The sequence below is a fragment of the Humulus lupulus genome, chromosome 1 (genome assembly GCF_963169125.1).
Source record: "Humulus lupulus chromosome 1, drHumLupu1.1, whole genome shotgun sequence".
NCBI lineage: Eukaryota > Viridiplantae > Streptophyta > Magnoliopsida > Rosales > Cannabaceae > Humulus > Humulus lupulus.
The window spans coordinates 14,365,024-14,380,929 of NC_084793.1; the positions used below are offsets into that span (position 1 = coordinate 14,365,024).

The window sequence follows — 15,906 nt, forward strand, 5'->3', positions numbered from 1 at the left end:
TCAATTTCTTTGATGACCTTCTGAGGAAGAAGAAAAATGCTCATCCAATAATTCCTTATCCCCAATAAAACTAACTGAATGAGTTGCACATGCCCAGCATAAGACAAGTTACGACTAGCCTAATCATGTAATCTTTGCCTAATTTTTGAAACAATGAGGTCACAGTCCATAGCTTTCCATTTTGTAGGCCTCAAAGGCATGCCAAGATACACTAAAGGAAATTTCCCTTCTGTCATATTAGAAAGGCTCAGCAGGTTCTCCTTCTCAATACTAGATATACCCCCAAAGTATATGCGAGACTTAGTATGATTAATGCATAGACCAGAAGCTGCTGAAAAGGAACTAAAAATATGATGCATGATCTGAATAAAACTAGCATGAGCTTTACAAACAAGGAGCAAATCGTCCGCAAAGCAAAGATTAGTTATATTCAAAGCCTTACATAACGGATGGAACCTGAAATTCTTGTCCTTAGCAGCCCCATGAAGAGCTCGTGTAAGGTATTCCATAACTAGAACAAAGAGAAGGGGGGAGATGGGGTCACCTTGACGCAACCCCTTACCACCCTTAAAATTACCATGGAGCTGACCATTCATGAGAATGCAATATGAGGAACCTCTTAGACAAACCATAATCCATTTAATAAATTTGCCAGGAAACTTGTAAGCATTCAGCAGGTTCTCTAGAAAATCCCAATCAATAGAATCATAGGCTTTGCTGAGATCTATCTTCATTAAGCACTGAGGAGAAACTCGTTTACGATTATAGCCTTTAAGAAGATTTTGAAGAATAAGAACATTATGGGCAAGAGATCTATTCTTAACGAAAGCACCTTGATTTTGATTAACCAACTTAGGAAGGATAGATGTCAACCTGTTACAAAGCATTTTAGAAATGCATTTGTAAAGGGTATTACAGCAAGCAATTGGTAGGGGTGTACACGGTTTGGTTTGGTGCGGTTTAGAAGAATTTTTAAACCAAACCGCTCATGCAGTTTTTTCAAAATGAAAAACCAAACCATTAAAATTAAAAAAACCAAACCAAACCAAACCATAAATAAACGGTTTGGTGCGGTTTGGTTTGGTTTTAACCATATAACCAAATTATTAAAATTTAAAACTTTTTTATCATAAAATAATTAACTAAATAATTGTATTTAAATAATAATAATTTTAGCTTTACTTTTAAGACCATAAAAGTCTACAAGAAGCTTATTGTATTTGTTGTTGTAAGTTTAAGTATTTTGAATCATTTTATAGAAGTGAGAAAAAGAAATGTTTACTTTCTAAACAATGTGGGACTTTACATTTTTTTTACTTTTAGAAACTTGTGCATCTATTAAATACTATTAAAAACATATCATAAACAATTAAATTGTTTGGCTTGGATGGTTTGGTACACTTTATATTAACTTAAGTGTAGGGGTTCAATCCTTTGAACCATCGTTTCTAAAAATTATTTTTTTAGAAAAAATTACGGTCCGGTCCGGTTTAATTGGTTTTAAAAAATTAGAAACCGTGATCAAACCATTAAATTTGAGCGATCCGGTTAAATCGAACCATCAAAAAACGGTTTCATTGGTTACGGTTTTTGGCGGTTTGGTGCGGTGCGGTTTGGTTCCAAACCGCGGTTTGCGGTTTATCTGAACACCCCTAGCAATTGGTCTATACTCTGAGGCATTTGAAGGTTGGCTGACTTTAGGAATAAGAGTTAATATGGTATTGTTCAAAGCCTTCGGGATGCATCCTGTGTCAAAGAATTCAAGCACTGTAGTGGCCACCTCTTTCCCAATGACAGACCATAAACTCTTGAAAAAACCAGCACCAAATCCGTCTGGACCAGGGCTCTTAACTGCCTTAATACTAAACATGGCTATTTTGACGTCTTGAAAAGTGAACGGTTTAAGTAGCTCAGTTTGATCATCTAGGCTAAGGATTGGACCTAAATGCATGACTGAGGACTCAATAAGACCAGAAGCTACACTAGAACCGCCCAAGAATGACTGAAAGTGCTGAGTAAAATGACTGATTACCTTTCGATAATCTACTTCAACTCTGCCATTTTCAGCAACAAAAGACACAATTCTGCTAGTAGCTTTCCTTTTCTTCATACTGGCATAAAACATGGCTGAGTTTTCATCACCAAAGCGGATCCAATCAATTTTACTCTTCTGGTACAGATAGCTAGCATAAGCCGCCTCATGTTTTTTAAACTCTAGATGAGAAGCTCTCTCGATAACACTCAGGGTTTGATTATTCGGATCAGAGAACAGATTAATTTTAGCTTGCTGGTACATATTCTTGCTTTCCTCATAATTCTTGACTATGTCTCCAACGATCCTCTAATTGAACCTCTTCAATTCAAATTTAAGTCGATGCAATTTCCTTGAAATCTGCTGTAAACCACAACCCTCAGCATTTAATGGTTTATTCCAGCTAGACAAAACAGTAGTCTTGAATTTCATATGGCTAGTCCACATATTGAAGAAACGAAAAGGGCGCAAATCGTTCTTTTGAACTGAAATATACTTCAAAATTATAGCACAGTGATCAGAAACAACCTCCCAATTTTCTATGGCACTGACATTAGGAAAGGAGTCTAGCCAATCCTCCTTAAAAAACACTCTGTCTAACTTGGAAAAATGTGATTATTCCCATCTTGATTATTCGACCAAGTATAATAAGAACCCAGAAGCTTCATTTCTTCCACTATACCGATATCAAGCCATTTTCGAGCATCCTCTAGCTCTTTGGGAGATATAGCCTTACCCCCCATTTGGTTCGCTGAGTCAAAGACAGAATTGAAATCTCCAACTATTAACCAAGGTTTAACAGGGAAAGATAAAACATATATCTTGGACCAAAGAGCTCTCCTATTCTCCAACTGATTAGAGCCATAAAGCACAGTAAAACAAAATGACTGGCCTGTTGCCCAAATCTGAACTTTACAGTGAATAAATTGAGCATGATCTTTTATAACGTCTATTTTGACCCAGCTGGTCTTCCAAATTAAGAGGATTCTTCCTTCCAAGCTCCGACTACTATAAAAATCCCATCCCATAAAACTAGAGTTCATAACATCCTTTACTCGATCTCCTTTTATTTTGGTTTCTAAAAGAGCCCCAATGCCTATCTTATTTATCTTGCATATATCTACAACAGATAACTGCTTATTCCTCTTGTTTAAACCTCTAACATTCCAGCTCATTATATTGAAATTGTCCATTCAAGTTCAATAACAATGAAGGGTCATTAAGAAACTGCTTCTGTACTTGGAGAACACTAAAGGTATTTTTTGTATTCTGGCCTGTTACAGGAGATTTCGTTTTCTGAGTACCTGGTTTTTTTGGGGTGGCCCATCCTTGATCCTTTGAAAGTTCCACATGTTGGGATTTCGATTCCACTTTAGGTGAAGTCTGAGGTGAACTTTCCTGGACTTGTTTCAGATGACTACCAGATTCTTCATGAGTAACACATCCATCTGCAGGAGCTATTGGGACCTCCTTCTTTCTCCAAACCATTCCTTCCACAAATTTTCAAGATGAAGCTGTATGCCTTAGTTTCTTACACTGAGAGCACTTTGTAGGCAGCCACTCATAGTCAATCAGTTGTTCCAATACTTGGCCTCTCTCATTGATATAGCTAATGAATTTAGGAAGAGAATCTGATATTTCCATGTCAACTAGAATCTGAGCAAATTTAATCATCGACCTGTCTTTGGTGATCTTATCTATCATTATTGGTTTCCCAATAGTGCTAACCAATGCACTCAAACAGTTGGTACCCTAGTACTGTAACCCGAGATCAGGAAGACGAATCCAAACTGGCACTGATTTAATCGATTTCAGAGAGTCAATATCAGTTGTCCAAGGCCTTAAAATAACAGGCTTCTTATCGAAATGAACTACCCCTGATTCTAGGACCAAGTCACGAGTAGCCTCATCTCTGAATTTGACCATCGTAAAACCTAAATTCATCCTTGCCACTCGTTCAATCCCAAGTTTCCCCCAAATCCGATTGATAAAACCTTCAAAAACAGGTAATGGTGGGTTAGCTCCAATGACTACACAGATGAATGCCGATTTCCAGAATGAAGCTTCAACTTCAATTTCCTCAATGTCCAGCTGAGCAATTTTATGACCATCTTTCTGAAGAGGTTCTTTAAATTCAAGTTTTGTACCCCCCCCCCCCCCCCCCCCCTAAAGAGGAAGCGAATCCTTGAATCAAGACCAGGTTGCCTTCGCAGCTTCTTGAAACGACTGAGTCTCTACCTCCTCCGCCCACGAAGAGGATCTAATCTCAGGCGTTGACTGATTAATCGGAGAAGGATCAGACTCCTCTTTACCTAGATTCACAGGAACCTCTGAGGCCATATTCACATCTGCATCGTTCTCGCACACCAAATCAGACGGAGGCATGACTGACGGATTTTCAATGGATGAAGGGAGCTCTTGTCGGGAATCTGCCTGAATAAGCTTCTACACCACCTTACGTCGCCGCGCCATGGCAGAGAGAAGGAGGAGCGTCACACTTTTAGTGAAATATCTCTTAATATTGTTGCTAAGAAACTCTGAGAATGAAAGACAGAGTGCTGAGGTACATGACAGGGAGATATTTAATAGATTTGTTATTAGTTTTAGAAAGATCCCATAGGAATACCACTATTTGATTTGCCTTCAGTTGGTAAACACAAGGCTCATCAATATTTTGTTCAAAGCCATAGGTCTTGATTATTTCATCAAACCTAAGATTCCAGGAACGAGAAGCTTGCTTAAGTCCATAGATGGACCTATTCAACTTGCAAACTTTTCCTTCTTGTCCAGATACTTTAAATCCTTTTGGCTGATCCATATAAATGACTTCGTCAAGCTTTCCATTAAGAAAAGCTGTCTTGACGTCCATTTGCCAGATCTCATAATCGAGAGCGGTTGCTATGGATATGAGGATGCGAATGGATTTGAGCATGGTTACCAGACTAAAAGTTTCCTCATAGTCCACGCCTTCTCTTTGGGTATAACCCTTTGCCACTAATCGAGCTTTATAAGTCTCGATATTTCCATCAACACCTCGTTTCTTCTTGTAGATCCACTTGCACCCAATGGCCCTAAAGTCACTAAGTGCTTCCACAAGATCCCAGACGGAATTTGAGTACATGGACTCCATTTCCTATTTCATGGCTTCGAGCCATAGTTCCTTTTCAGGGCTATCCATTGCCTGTTTGAAAGACAACAGAGCATCATCACTAGTGTCACCAACAGCCATATTGGTTTCACCATCCAAACCATAGCGAACTGGGTTCCTAGAAACCCTCCCCCTACGACGAGGCTCCGTGACTGTTTGCTCAGGAACAGTGGTACTTTCTTCATTTAAATCGACTTGCGTTGGTTGGACGTGAAGAGTGGGAATTTCATCATCAACTCGCGTTGATGACGATGGAACATTAGTTGGAGTCAATTCTTATACCATCTCCTCTAAAACTACTTTGATGTGAGGTTTAAAGTTCTGGACATAGTCATTTTCCAGAAAAGTAGCATTTGTAGAAGTAAACACTTTCTTTTCTGAATGACTATAGAAAATTCCACTCCGAGTACCTTTAGGCTAGCCAACAAACATGCAAACTTCAATTCGCGGTTCTAGCATTCCCTCCTTTTTCCTCAGGACATGAACGGGACACCCCCAGATTCTATAATGGTGTAAACTAGGTCCACGACCATTCCAGTGTTCTAAAGGTGTTTTGGGGATTGATTTTGACGGCACGACATTGAGAATGTCATTCTTCAATTGCATGTCCCCAAAACGAAGTTGGTAGAGTTGAGTAACTAAGCATGCATCTAACCATTTCCAAAGTTCTATTTCGGCGTTCCGCTACACCGTTTTGTTGCGATGTACCTGGAGCAGTAAGTTGTGATAAAATCCCAAGTTCAGTTAAATGATCTTGGAACTGAATATCCAAATATTCTCCACCCCGATCAAATCGCAAGATCTTTAACGTTTTACCTAATTGGTTCTGAGCCATTGCTAGGAATTCTTGAAACTTTGAAAATGTTTCTGATTTCCTATGCATTAGGTAAAGACATGAGTATCTAGAGTAATCGTCAATGAAAGTGACGAAATACTCAAAACCACCCCTGACTTGTACATTCAAAGGTCCACAAACATCTGAATGCACAAGACCAAGTGGTTCTTTGGCCCTATCACCCTTTGCAGAGAATGGACGCTTAGTCAGTTTTCCTTCTAGACAAGATTCACAGACAGGTAATTCACCTAAGGTGAGTTCCCTCAAAGGTCCATCCTTTGTAAGTCTTTGAATCCTATCATAGCCAATGTGACCTAGTCTCAAGTGCCATAAATACGTCATATTATTGTTATCGGTCTTTCGACGTTTATTGGTCCTAGGTTTAGCTACTTTGAATAAATCATTATTAAGAGCGAGGGGTTCGTTAGGTCACAGAATATAAATCCTGTTTTCCAAACATGCAATACACAATTGTGATCCATTGAAATAAATAGATATATTAAAACTTGTGAAAGTCATAACAAATCATTCTAATTGCAACATGGAAACTGAAATTAAATTTCTACTAAAATCCGGAATAAAAAATACATCTTTTAAAATTAAAAATTTATTTCCGAACTTCAGACGAGCTCTTGCTCTAGCTTGGACCGCAACGAACGCTCCGTTCCCAACTCTAAGCTTTAAGCCGCCTTCGTTCACTTCCTCCCACGATTGAAGAAGCTGTAAAGAGTTACAGACATGGTTAGTAGATCCAAAATCAATAATCCAAACAGAGTTATCATTCTCTAAAACACATGTTTCCAAGATAAATGAACTATAATCATTACCTTTGTTTTTATCTACTAGAAACTTGGGGCAATCTTGTTTCCAATGCCCATTCTCTTTGCAGTGAAAACATTTACCTTTACCTTTCTTGTTTTTCCCCTTAGGCGTTTGTGCACTTGGTTGTGCACTCACCTTTGCAAGCTTGGGGTTGTTGTTTTGTCCACCTTTCCTCTTGTTTCTAGCTTTCGAAGACGAAGCTGGGCTAGCTTCAGCCTTATCTGGATCAGCAGCAACAACAGTAGTCTTATTTTCACCTCCTTTACTAGGTCCACCCATGACAGACTCAAAATTCTGAAGATCGTTCATGAGCTGCGTCAGACCATAGTTGAGTTGATCACGAACATGCAAACACGGCGCCATCCGAGAATTCACGGTGCCATCACGTACGTGTGGAGACGGTGTTATCCAAGCATTTATAGTACCATCACGAGCATTGGCGGTGCCATCACTAACATGTGGACACGGTGCTCGTTCTGAGGATTCCTCAATCATGATGAATTCAGAGTTGTCACCAATAAACTCTATGTTGATATTCTGCTTCCAATTAAGGAAGTTTTCTCTAGTGAGTTTCTCCATCGAAAGTTGAGAAAGGAAGGGAGTAGACACAAACACTACTTAGCTTAAAACTACAAATTATCAATAAAATAGAAATCAATCACATTTGCTCAATAAGACTTCTATTCACACAAATTTCAAGAAATAGCACAACATATACCAAAAATATGTAAGATATGAGAAAAAATACCAAAAACAATCATATCTTTATTTCTTTAGGTTTTTAACTAATCTATGATATCCTTATCCCGGTTGGCGAGAGTAAAAAATACCACTAGTTAAATAGAGTTGTAAATTCATTTAATAATGGACACCATTATTAACAACCTACTATTCGATCAAAATAAGAAAACAAAATATCTTATTTTATGAGCTAGACCCACGGTTTCAATAATCCTAGATTTAGTCCTAGTAGTCACCGTAGGGGTGAGTCTAGTAGAATTTGACCTATAATTATCTATCTTTCGAGATCTAACCTTGTCAAAATAGCTAATGAACACCTTCCGTAGGGGGATGAATCAAAGCGCCTCGAGGCCCCATTAGGCTATTGACTGTGTTAAATCAATGGTGGAGATCGAATAAAATTCCTAAAATAAGCTCATTATAAAATTAAAAATAGTATTTTTATTATTTATTTTTAGAAAATGAATGACTATGGTTTTCCAAAAAAAAAAAAATTAAACAGATTAAATTTTTAAAACCAAAGTCCTATAATTTCTTATTAATTCTAAAGTGTCACATTGAAACAAATTCAATTAATTTAGAATTAATTTGTTGCTAATCAATATTTAGGTTTAACTAATATAATGAACCTATACAATTAAGTCCAACTCAGGTAAATGGGCCTTAACAATTGGGCTTGTATGGAGGAGGGTTGGGTCTAGTATGTCGTTCTCACTACAAAGGCCCCCTATCTTCCATACAAGGTCCAAAAGACAGGAATTTAAACATTTGTTTTATTAATTGTTATTAATTGATTAGGCCCACTATAGTCATGCAAAACAAATGGGCATTCACAAGTGGAATCACCTACAAGAGAGGAATTTAAACTTTACATTTTCTAATGGGCCCAAATAAAACCTATCATTTTATAAATATTTTATTTGGCAAAATACCATATATCTAACAAACATATGGGCCACTATATGGCATCGAAGCCCAATTACAAAAATACCACATATAGTGCAAACAGACATGTTATAATTGGATGGGCCTAATCATGTTACTATATGAGCAATTCTATGAATTTATGCAAAAATACCACAATTAATTATCTTGAATTTATCAAAAAATTCAAATTAATTAAATTTTTACAAAAAAATAAGTCAATTTAAATGAAATTTATCAATAATTAACAATAGTTAATTTAAATTTCATTTATCAACAATTAACTTGGTTTTAGGTTAATTTGAAAAAAAAATATTAATTTAATTTAAATAAGATTTATCAACAATTAACCAAAGTTAATTTAAATCTCATTTATTAAAAAATATATTTTATTAATTGGCTGAAAAAAATGATATTTTTCAAAATTTAACCAATTTTAAATTTTAAAATCAATATCTTAACTATTTTCCAAAAATATCTTGTGTTCTTACAACTATTAGCTAATAATTTAACCATTTAAAAAATATATAAATAGTTATAACAACCCTAAAATATTTCAAAATAGTTAAACAAATTCAAATATCCATAAAAATATCTAACTAACAATATTCAAATTTCAAATAATTTAAATATTAAAAACTATAGAATAAAAAGATATTTATATCTTCAAATAAAGATTTAATAAAAATCTCAAGAATTTAAATGAAAATATCTTAAATATCTGATATCATAATTCTAATATTTTAATATATTAAAAGATTTAAAATTAAGTTGTTAGTCTATTTTTAAATTTGAATTTGAATCTTTGTAGAAAATATCTAATCATTTATATCTCAACTAACAAAAGTATCTTATTTAAAAAATAATAATTTTAAATGATAAAACAAAAAAGATATTGATTATAAATAACAAATTTCAACAATTTTTAATTTTCTTTTAAAAAAAATTTGATGAACAGTACCGTACGGGTACTGTTCACTGGCTGGGCTACTGGTGGCGCGCGTGGGGCTGGGGTGCGTGCGCGCATGGGAGCCAGTGCAAAAAAAAATTATTTTGAGCAATTTTTCAAACCAAAACTATTTTCTAATTAATTTTTAACATGTTTTACACAAAATAAAACATATATAAAAATTAATAGTATAGAAAACACAACAAAATAACCTAAAAATTGCTAAAATTAACATAAAATCAATATGCTTCATAAAAACATGAAAACCATCCAATTATTCAAACATATCAAATAATTCAATTTTAAACATGTTCATGCATGAAAATAAAGATTACCAAAGGCTCTGGGGCCAGTTGTTAGGAAAAATTTATACAGGATCTTTATTTATTTTCATGTATATCTAATATTAAACAAATTAATACAAGATAGCCTAAAACATGTTTCTAAAATTGAATTCAAAGAGAAACAATGAATATAATACTTACATTATACGCAGCGGAATTAAAGAGTCATTCCTTCAGTTTCTCTAACTCTTGTATCCTAAAACATGTCTCAGTGTAAATCATGTGCACTCACTAATCTTAGGACTAACTTATTTTGAACATATAATCATATTTATATTCCACTGTGATTACGTCACTATAAATAAGATTAACTATATGCTCGGGATTTAATAGAAGTTTATATTAAACAAATAATCATGAAAATAAAATATGTGAACAAAGTGATTAGCCAAGTCAAAAAATAATTTCTATTCTTTTATTGATAATAAAATGAGATTACAAAGAATTTGAGTTTTAATTAGGGCATAAAACCCCAACAATTGGTTCAACTGAATCTAAATATTATTTTAATTTTATATATTCTATATGTATGATATTAAATTTTGATTTATTAATACATTTAATTAACTAAAATTTAATAATATTGAGAAATTAAAATTTAATAATAGTGCATTGATTAAATTCATAAATTTGCTGATCAAATTCAACGCCCACGCTGAGTATAATCACTGTGGCTTATCAAAGATCCGCCTAAAAAAGTGCACGTTTACCCAATCACGATGTTCACCTGCAACAGAAATGTCATCAGCACCAACCAATCGCCTCAACATTATGCCAAATCACTCACGCAACACTTAACTGGACATTCTCTCCCACCATCTGTACGAGTTCTTACTTTATCTCACGCGCAATGGCCTAAAGGGTCTATGAAGCCTCTTGTAAGAATACGTCAACTGACCCTCACCTGCTACAATGTTTTAATTCATAAGTGACCTTTTCATATCAATTTCTATTTTTTTTACCAACTGGGTTTTGCTGCAAAGACTTAAAAATGCAGTATTTTGATCAGATTTGTTTGTTTTACAAGTGGTTATTATATATTTTGCAGGTCCATTTAATTTTGAGGCAGCAAAATCCGATGGAAGCCTTCCCCAACTGCACCTTAATCCATACAGCTGGTCAAAGGTTTAAGACTTTTTGAAATTTAATGTTAATTTATGTATCAAGAGCAAGTTTTTATACTACTGATTGTGTAAGTCTCGAGTTTAATGTAGTTGAAACATCACACTATTTGCACTTTTTTTGTCACTTTCAGGTTTCCAATATTATATATTTGGATTCTCCTGCTGGTGTTGGGTTATCTTACTCAAAAAACAGTAGCGACTATATAACTGGTGATAAAAAGACTGCATTGGATAGCCACATATTTCTTCTCAAGGTACGAAATTACTTTAAAAAATTGGCTAATGAGATGAATTGCCAAAAATACTAATTCATATCAGTAAATTCTTATGTTGCAACCAGTGGTTTGAACTCTATCCGGAGTACCAAAAAAATCCTTTCTTCATTGCTGGAGAGTCATATGCTGGAGTTTATGTGCCTACTCTTGCTTTTGAAGTAGTGAAAGGTATTTTAGTTAAAAATACTAACAACAAAAGTTTTTTTCTTTGATTTCACATCAAAGCTAGAACTCTGACTTTGGATGTGGATTTGGATTTGTTACAGGACTTGATGCTGGTGCAACACCCAAGATTAACTTAAAGGTATATGCTTCTTCAGATTGACTAAGTTAAACTTATTCACATACATTGTCTTAACCTAAATTCACTTGGCACAGGGTTATCTGGTGGGAAATGGAGTAACTGATGAAGTGTTTGATGGTAATGCTTTGGTTCCATTTGTCCATGGAATGGGACTGATATCAGATGACCTGTTTCAGGTGGGTTATTCATTTGATATTGAGCGTTCTATAGCTGACATCACAATAATTAAGGAAATAAGTACATGTATCTCAAAACTCTTGCTCTCTTTCTTGGGATATTTTCACCCCAAATCTTGTGATAAACAAACCATGCTGCTTATTACAGGAGGTAACAACCGAGTGTAAAGGGAACTTTTATATTCCTCTCAATGTTAATTGTTACCGCAAGCTTTTAAAAGTTCATGAGGTAACATAAAACTATTCCTATGTACAGAAACTTTGGGAAAAAATGTCATTTGTCGAATTTTTCTTTAAAGATTCAAATTAATTTCAGGTCATAGCTGGATTGAACATATACAACATTCTTGAACCATGTTATCACGAACCAGAATTAAGAGAGGTTACAGCTACTAAATCTAAACTGCCATCCAGCTTCAGACAGTTAGGTGAGACTGAAAGGCCTCTTGCTGTAAGAACGAGGATGTTTGGTCGTGCGTGGCCATTTAGAGCTCCTGTTAGAGAAGGAAGAGTCCCAACTTGGCCTGAGCTTCTTAATGGCCCCAAAGTTCCATGCACTGTGAGTTGCTTCAATAATAGATCTCTGAATAGGCCGAGAGAAATCATGCTCCAGTCTCATACTACAATGTTTCATTCCTCTCTTTTCACTTGTATTTGCGTCCCAACTAAAAACCAATGGCATGAAAATGTCCTTTCTAAAACCGCTGATCAGTTTCGCCTGTTCTTGTTATGTTCTGCAAAAAAAAAAAGAGTTTTGTTCTGCCATATGTCCTTATTCTCTAGTTTTCATCTGAAGTAGATAATAGATGATATTTTCCAGTCCTTTCCTGCTTCTTTGTGTTGGAATTCAACTTCGTAATATGCTCCCTTAATTTGACTCCTACAGAGTGATGAGATTGCAACGACATGGTTGAACAACAAAACAGTCAGAGAAGCACTTCATGTAGCACAGGTAATTTGATTTTCCTACTGGATAATCACCTTTATCAGAATCTTAAAACTGTTCAGGCATTGAAATCAGTACTACCCATTGTTGGACAAGCAGGAGAGCTTGGTGGTTAGCTGGGAATTGTGTACAAGCAATATCTCATATCGCCAAGATGCTGGAAGCATGATTCCGTTCCACAAAATCCTCACCTCTAGGGGATACCGAGCACTTATCTTCAGGTACTATTCCAAGCCTAATGCCTCTTCTAAACTAGAGCCTTTTCACAGTTTGTGCTTGCTTGGTGCTAGTATTATGGATTTGCTATCTTTTATGTACACTGATCGAATTTGTCTGGCAGTGGCGATCATGATATGTGTGTCCCATACACTGGGAGTGAAGCTTGGACAAGATCAGTGGGTTATGAGATTGTGGATGAATGGAGGCCTTGGGTCTCCAATAAACAAATCGCTGGGTACATCTTTTTTTTAATTAAAAATATATATAATTAAGTTGATTTATGAACAAATTTGTCAACAATGGAAAACCCATGAATCTAAAGTGATTACCTTTCTCATTGAGGTTGCAGATATACCCAGGGTTACGCAAATGACCTCATCTTTGCAACCGTAAAGGTCCATACTTGAAACCACAACTATGATAATACAGATTCTGTTTTTCCATTCCTTTTACCAGTGTTGAATTTTGAAGTTCTTTTCGATAGTTAAATGGTTTCAGGGATCTGGACATACTGTTCCTGAATACAAGCCACGAGAGGCATTGGATCTATACAGCCGTTTCTTGGCTGGACAGAAACTATGAAAAATCAATGAGAATAATATAGGAGAGAAAACGAAGAAAGACTGCTATTCTTATCATTTAAAATGTTACCACGTGTAAGATGTAAAGGGCTGGCTTGGGTAGTGAAGAAACAATACCAAATAAATAAAATCTCCCTCTTCCAAATTAGCTGTATAACCGGAAGGCATTAAGAAAAATAAAAAAGTATATCTATAATCTTCAAGAGTTATTTTCCATTAAGAAAAATAATTATAAAGAAATGGGTTATTATAAGTTGAAAATGAGGCTATCTTTTCAGTTATTGGATGGAGATTTTATCCAATTATTTTAGATTGAATATCTTATATTTGGATTAAAGAAAACATGTTAATTGATCATGGTACACACACACATATATATATATAGTATCCTTAGTTGGTGAAACATTGTCTCCACGTACGTGACTTCATATGGGATATTTTAACAAAATGATTAAAGTCCAAACAAAAAGACCACAACAAATGACAAGTTTTGATCGAACAATTATTTCTTATTTAATTTCAAACTCAATCATGAAGAGTTCACAAAAAACATGGGTTATTTCACTATTCAGTAGGGGTGGTAATACTAATAATTGTCAGAATATAAAGATTAAATTATAACGATCTTGCTACTTTGTCTATATCAAGGATTAGGATTACATGTAATCTTTTTAGACATATGGTTCAATAGTAAAAAATTAGTTGACTTGAGATGAGGTGGTCCTCATATTAAGCAACTTAATTCGGCTTTATGTACTTATAATATAATTTTATATTTTTTGTGATAAAATTACATAAATATTAAAAGTATGCTACTGATATAAATATGTCTTTTTTAAGTCTTTCATTTTTTTTTATAAAAAAAGTATACTTTATTATATTATTTTTGTTAATATGGAAAAACATGTTCTTATACCAAGAAGAACATTAAGGTTATGCTAAGATTGTCTCCAAAGGGGAATGAGGAGAGGAGGATCCCTAATTTGATTTTCCTCTCTACTCAAAGCAATATTCTCAAACTATTACTATTATTTAGTGTACTCGTTTTTATTTTTATTTTTTTACATATCTTTTTGTAGTTTGGTTAGAAAAATCCAAAGTTGTTTCTTTTATTAATGTGTTATTTATAAGATGGTTGCAGGGTATTCCTGTGATCATTTTCAAAACAATCCTTACATCACTAATTTTTTCTTGGAGTTTTTTTGAGTTGAAGGGATGACTTAAGTAAAATTTTTAACACCCAATTCAATTAAGCATATTCTTAATTTCTTGTTCACTCACTATTACTTTATTTTTTGTAGATTGTTTTAGGTATTAAAGTAGTCTATTGTTGGAGACCTTGGACGAGACCAGTTTTGTAGCATTGATTTTAGGGTTTAGCTTTCTTCAACAATCCTTTTTTGGTGTAAAGTTTTTTATTTAATGTATTTTTTATAGTTTGTTATTCATCTCTAAGAGTGTCTCTAATCTATGTTGCTCATAAATTAGTTGTCATATCTCTATAAGATACGAAACTTAAAACATATTTTTTTTGGAGGAATTTTTCCTTTTCGTTTTTTCATCCAGGTTGTGAGACTCACTTTTTTTTTTCTTCAATGAAATTCAGTTTCATTTAAAAAAAAAAAAAAAAAAAAGACTAGTCCCAAATAAAGATTAGTATCTAGGGTCTACATTGTAACCCCCAACTTCCCTAATATGGCTTAGTACCTAGATTATGGGGTCAAGAGGCAATAGTTGAGTTAATTAGGTTCTTATGTGTTATGAGCATGTTATTATGTTAATTGTATTATGATATGATTACGCTTGCATGTTTAAGTGTACTAAATATGCATGTGGACCTATTTCTTATTAGAATGACATTTTCGTAATTTTGACCCACTGAGGGTATATTTGTAAATATGTATGATTTATAATTGTGACCACATTATTATGTGGATATATTTGAGTTACCCGACATGAGGCGATCCTAGGGAGCATGTTAGCGGAAAAGTCACAATAGGGTAAAATACTAGGCTCGAGGTGAGCTTAGGGGTATTTTGGTAATTTTGTAAATTACCAAAAATTATTGAGTAGCAGGAATTAATTGACGAATATTTGGTTTGATAGATTATTTGGGATTATGTGAGATAATTTGAGATTAGCGGGAATTATGTCGAATGGCGATTATGCCCTTGGGAGTGACCCTTGGGGTTAGATGGGGCAAGGGGCATAGTGGTCATTTGGCCACATGGGTTAACTAACTAGGTAGCAACCTTTGAGAAGGGGCATTCACGTTTTCAACTCATCTCTTCCTCTCTTGGTGTGCACATAGAAGCTTGAGGAGGTTTTGTCTAGAATTCAAGTCAAGTGTAATTGTGGCGAAGATTGGAGAGTGCTTTGGGGATTAGGAGCTGCTAAGTTAAGGATCTCAGCAGGGTTTTCGATTTGGGCAGAGGGAATTTAGGTAATTCTCCAGTCCTTTCCTTTTCCAAATGGTGTTCTTGAGT

General features: G+C 34.7%; 2 protein-coding genes across 2 annotated transcripts in view; one reads left to right on the plus strand and one right to left on the minus strand.

Moving 5' to 3' along the window:
- Nucleotides 1-2,296, minus strand: part of LOC133784657 (uncharacterized) — a 42,616-nt gene extending 40,320 nt beyond the window's left edge. Inside the window, exons 1-2 of the mRNA XM_062223969.1 lie at nucleotides 1,626-2,296; nucleotides 139-873 (exon numbers count right to left, since the gene is read on the minus strand). Coding sequence (XP_062079953.1) covers nucleotides 139-873; nucleotides 1,626-2,296 — 1,406 coding nt within the window. The remainder of the gene's footprint in view (nucleotides 1-138; nucleotides 874-1,625) is intronic.
- Nucleotides 2,297-10,514: 8,218 nt separating this feature from the next.
- Nucleotides 10,515-13,484, plus strand: LOC133784737 (serine carboxypeptidase 1-like). The gene is made up of 13 exons (XM_062224041.1): nucleotides 10,515-10,683; nucleotides 10,805-10,920; nucleotides 11,051-11,173; nucleotides 11,260-11,362; nucleotides 11,461-11,498; nucleotides 11,573-11,674; nucleotides 11,823-11,903; nucleotides 11,991-12,233; nucleotides 12,561-12,626; nucleotides 12,720-12,841; nucleotides 12,961-13,074; nucleotides 13,189-13,234; nucleotides 13,338-13,484. The coding sequence occupies exons 1-13, from the start codon at nucleotides 10,515-10,517 to the stop codon at nucleotides 13,419-13,421; spliced, it is 1,407 nt and encodes a 468-aa protein (XP_062080025.1). The 3' UTR covers nucleotides 13,422-13,484.
- The last annotated feature ends 2,422 nt before the right edge of the window (nucleotides 13,485-15,906 follow it).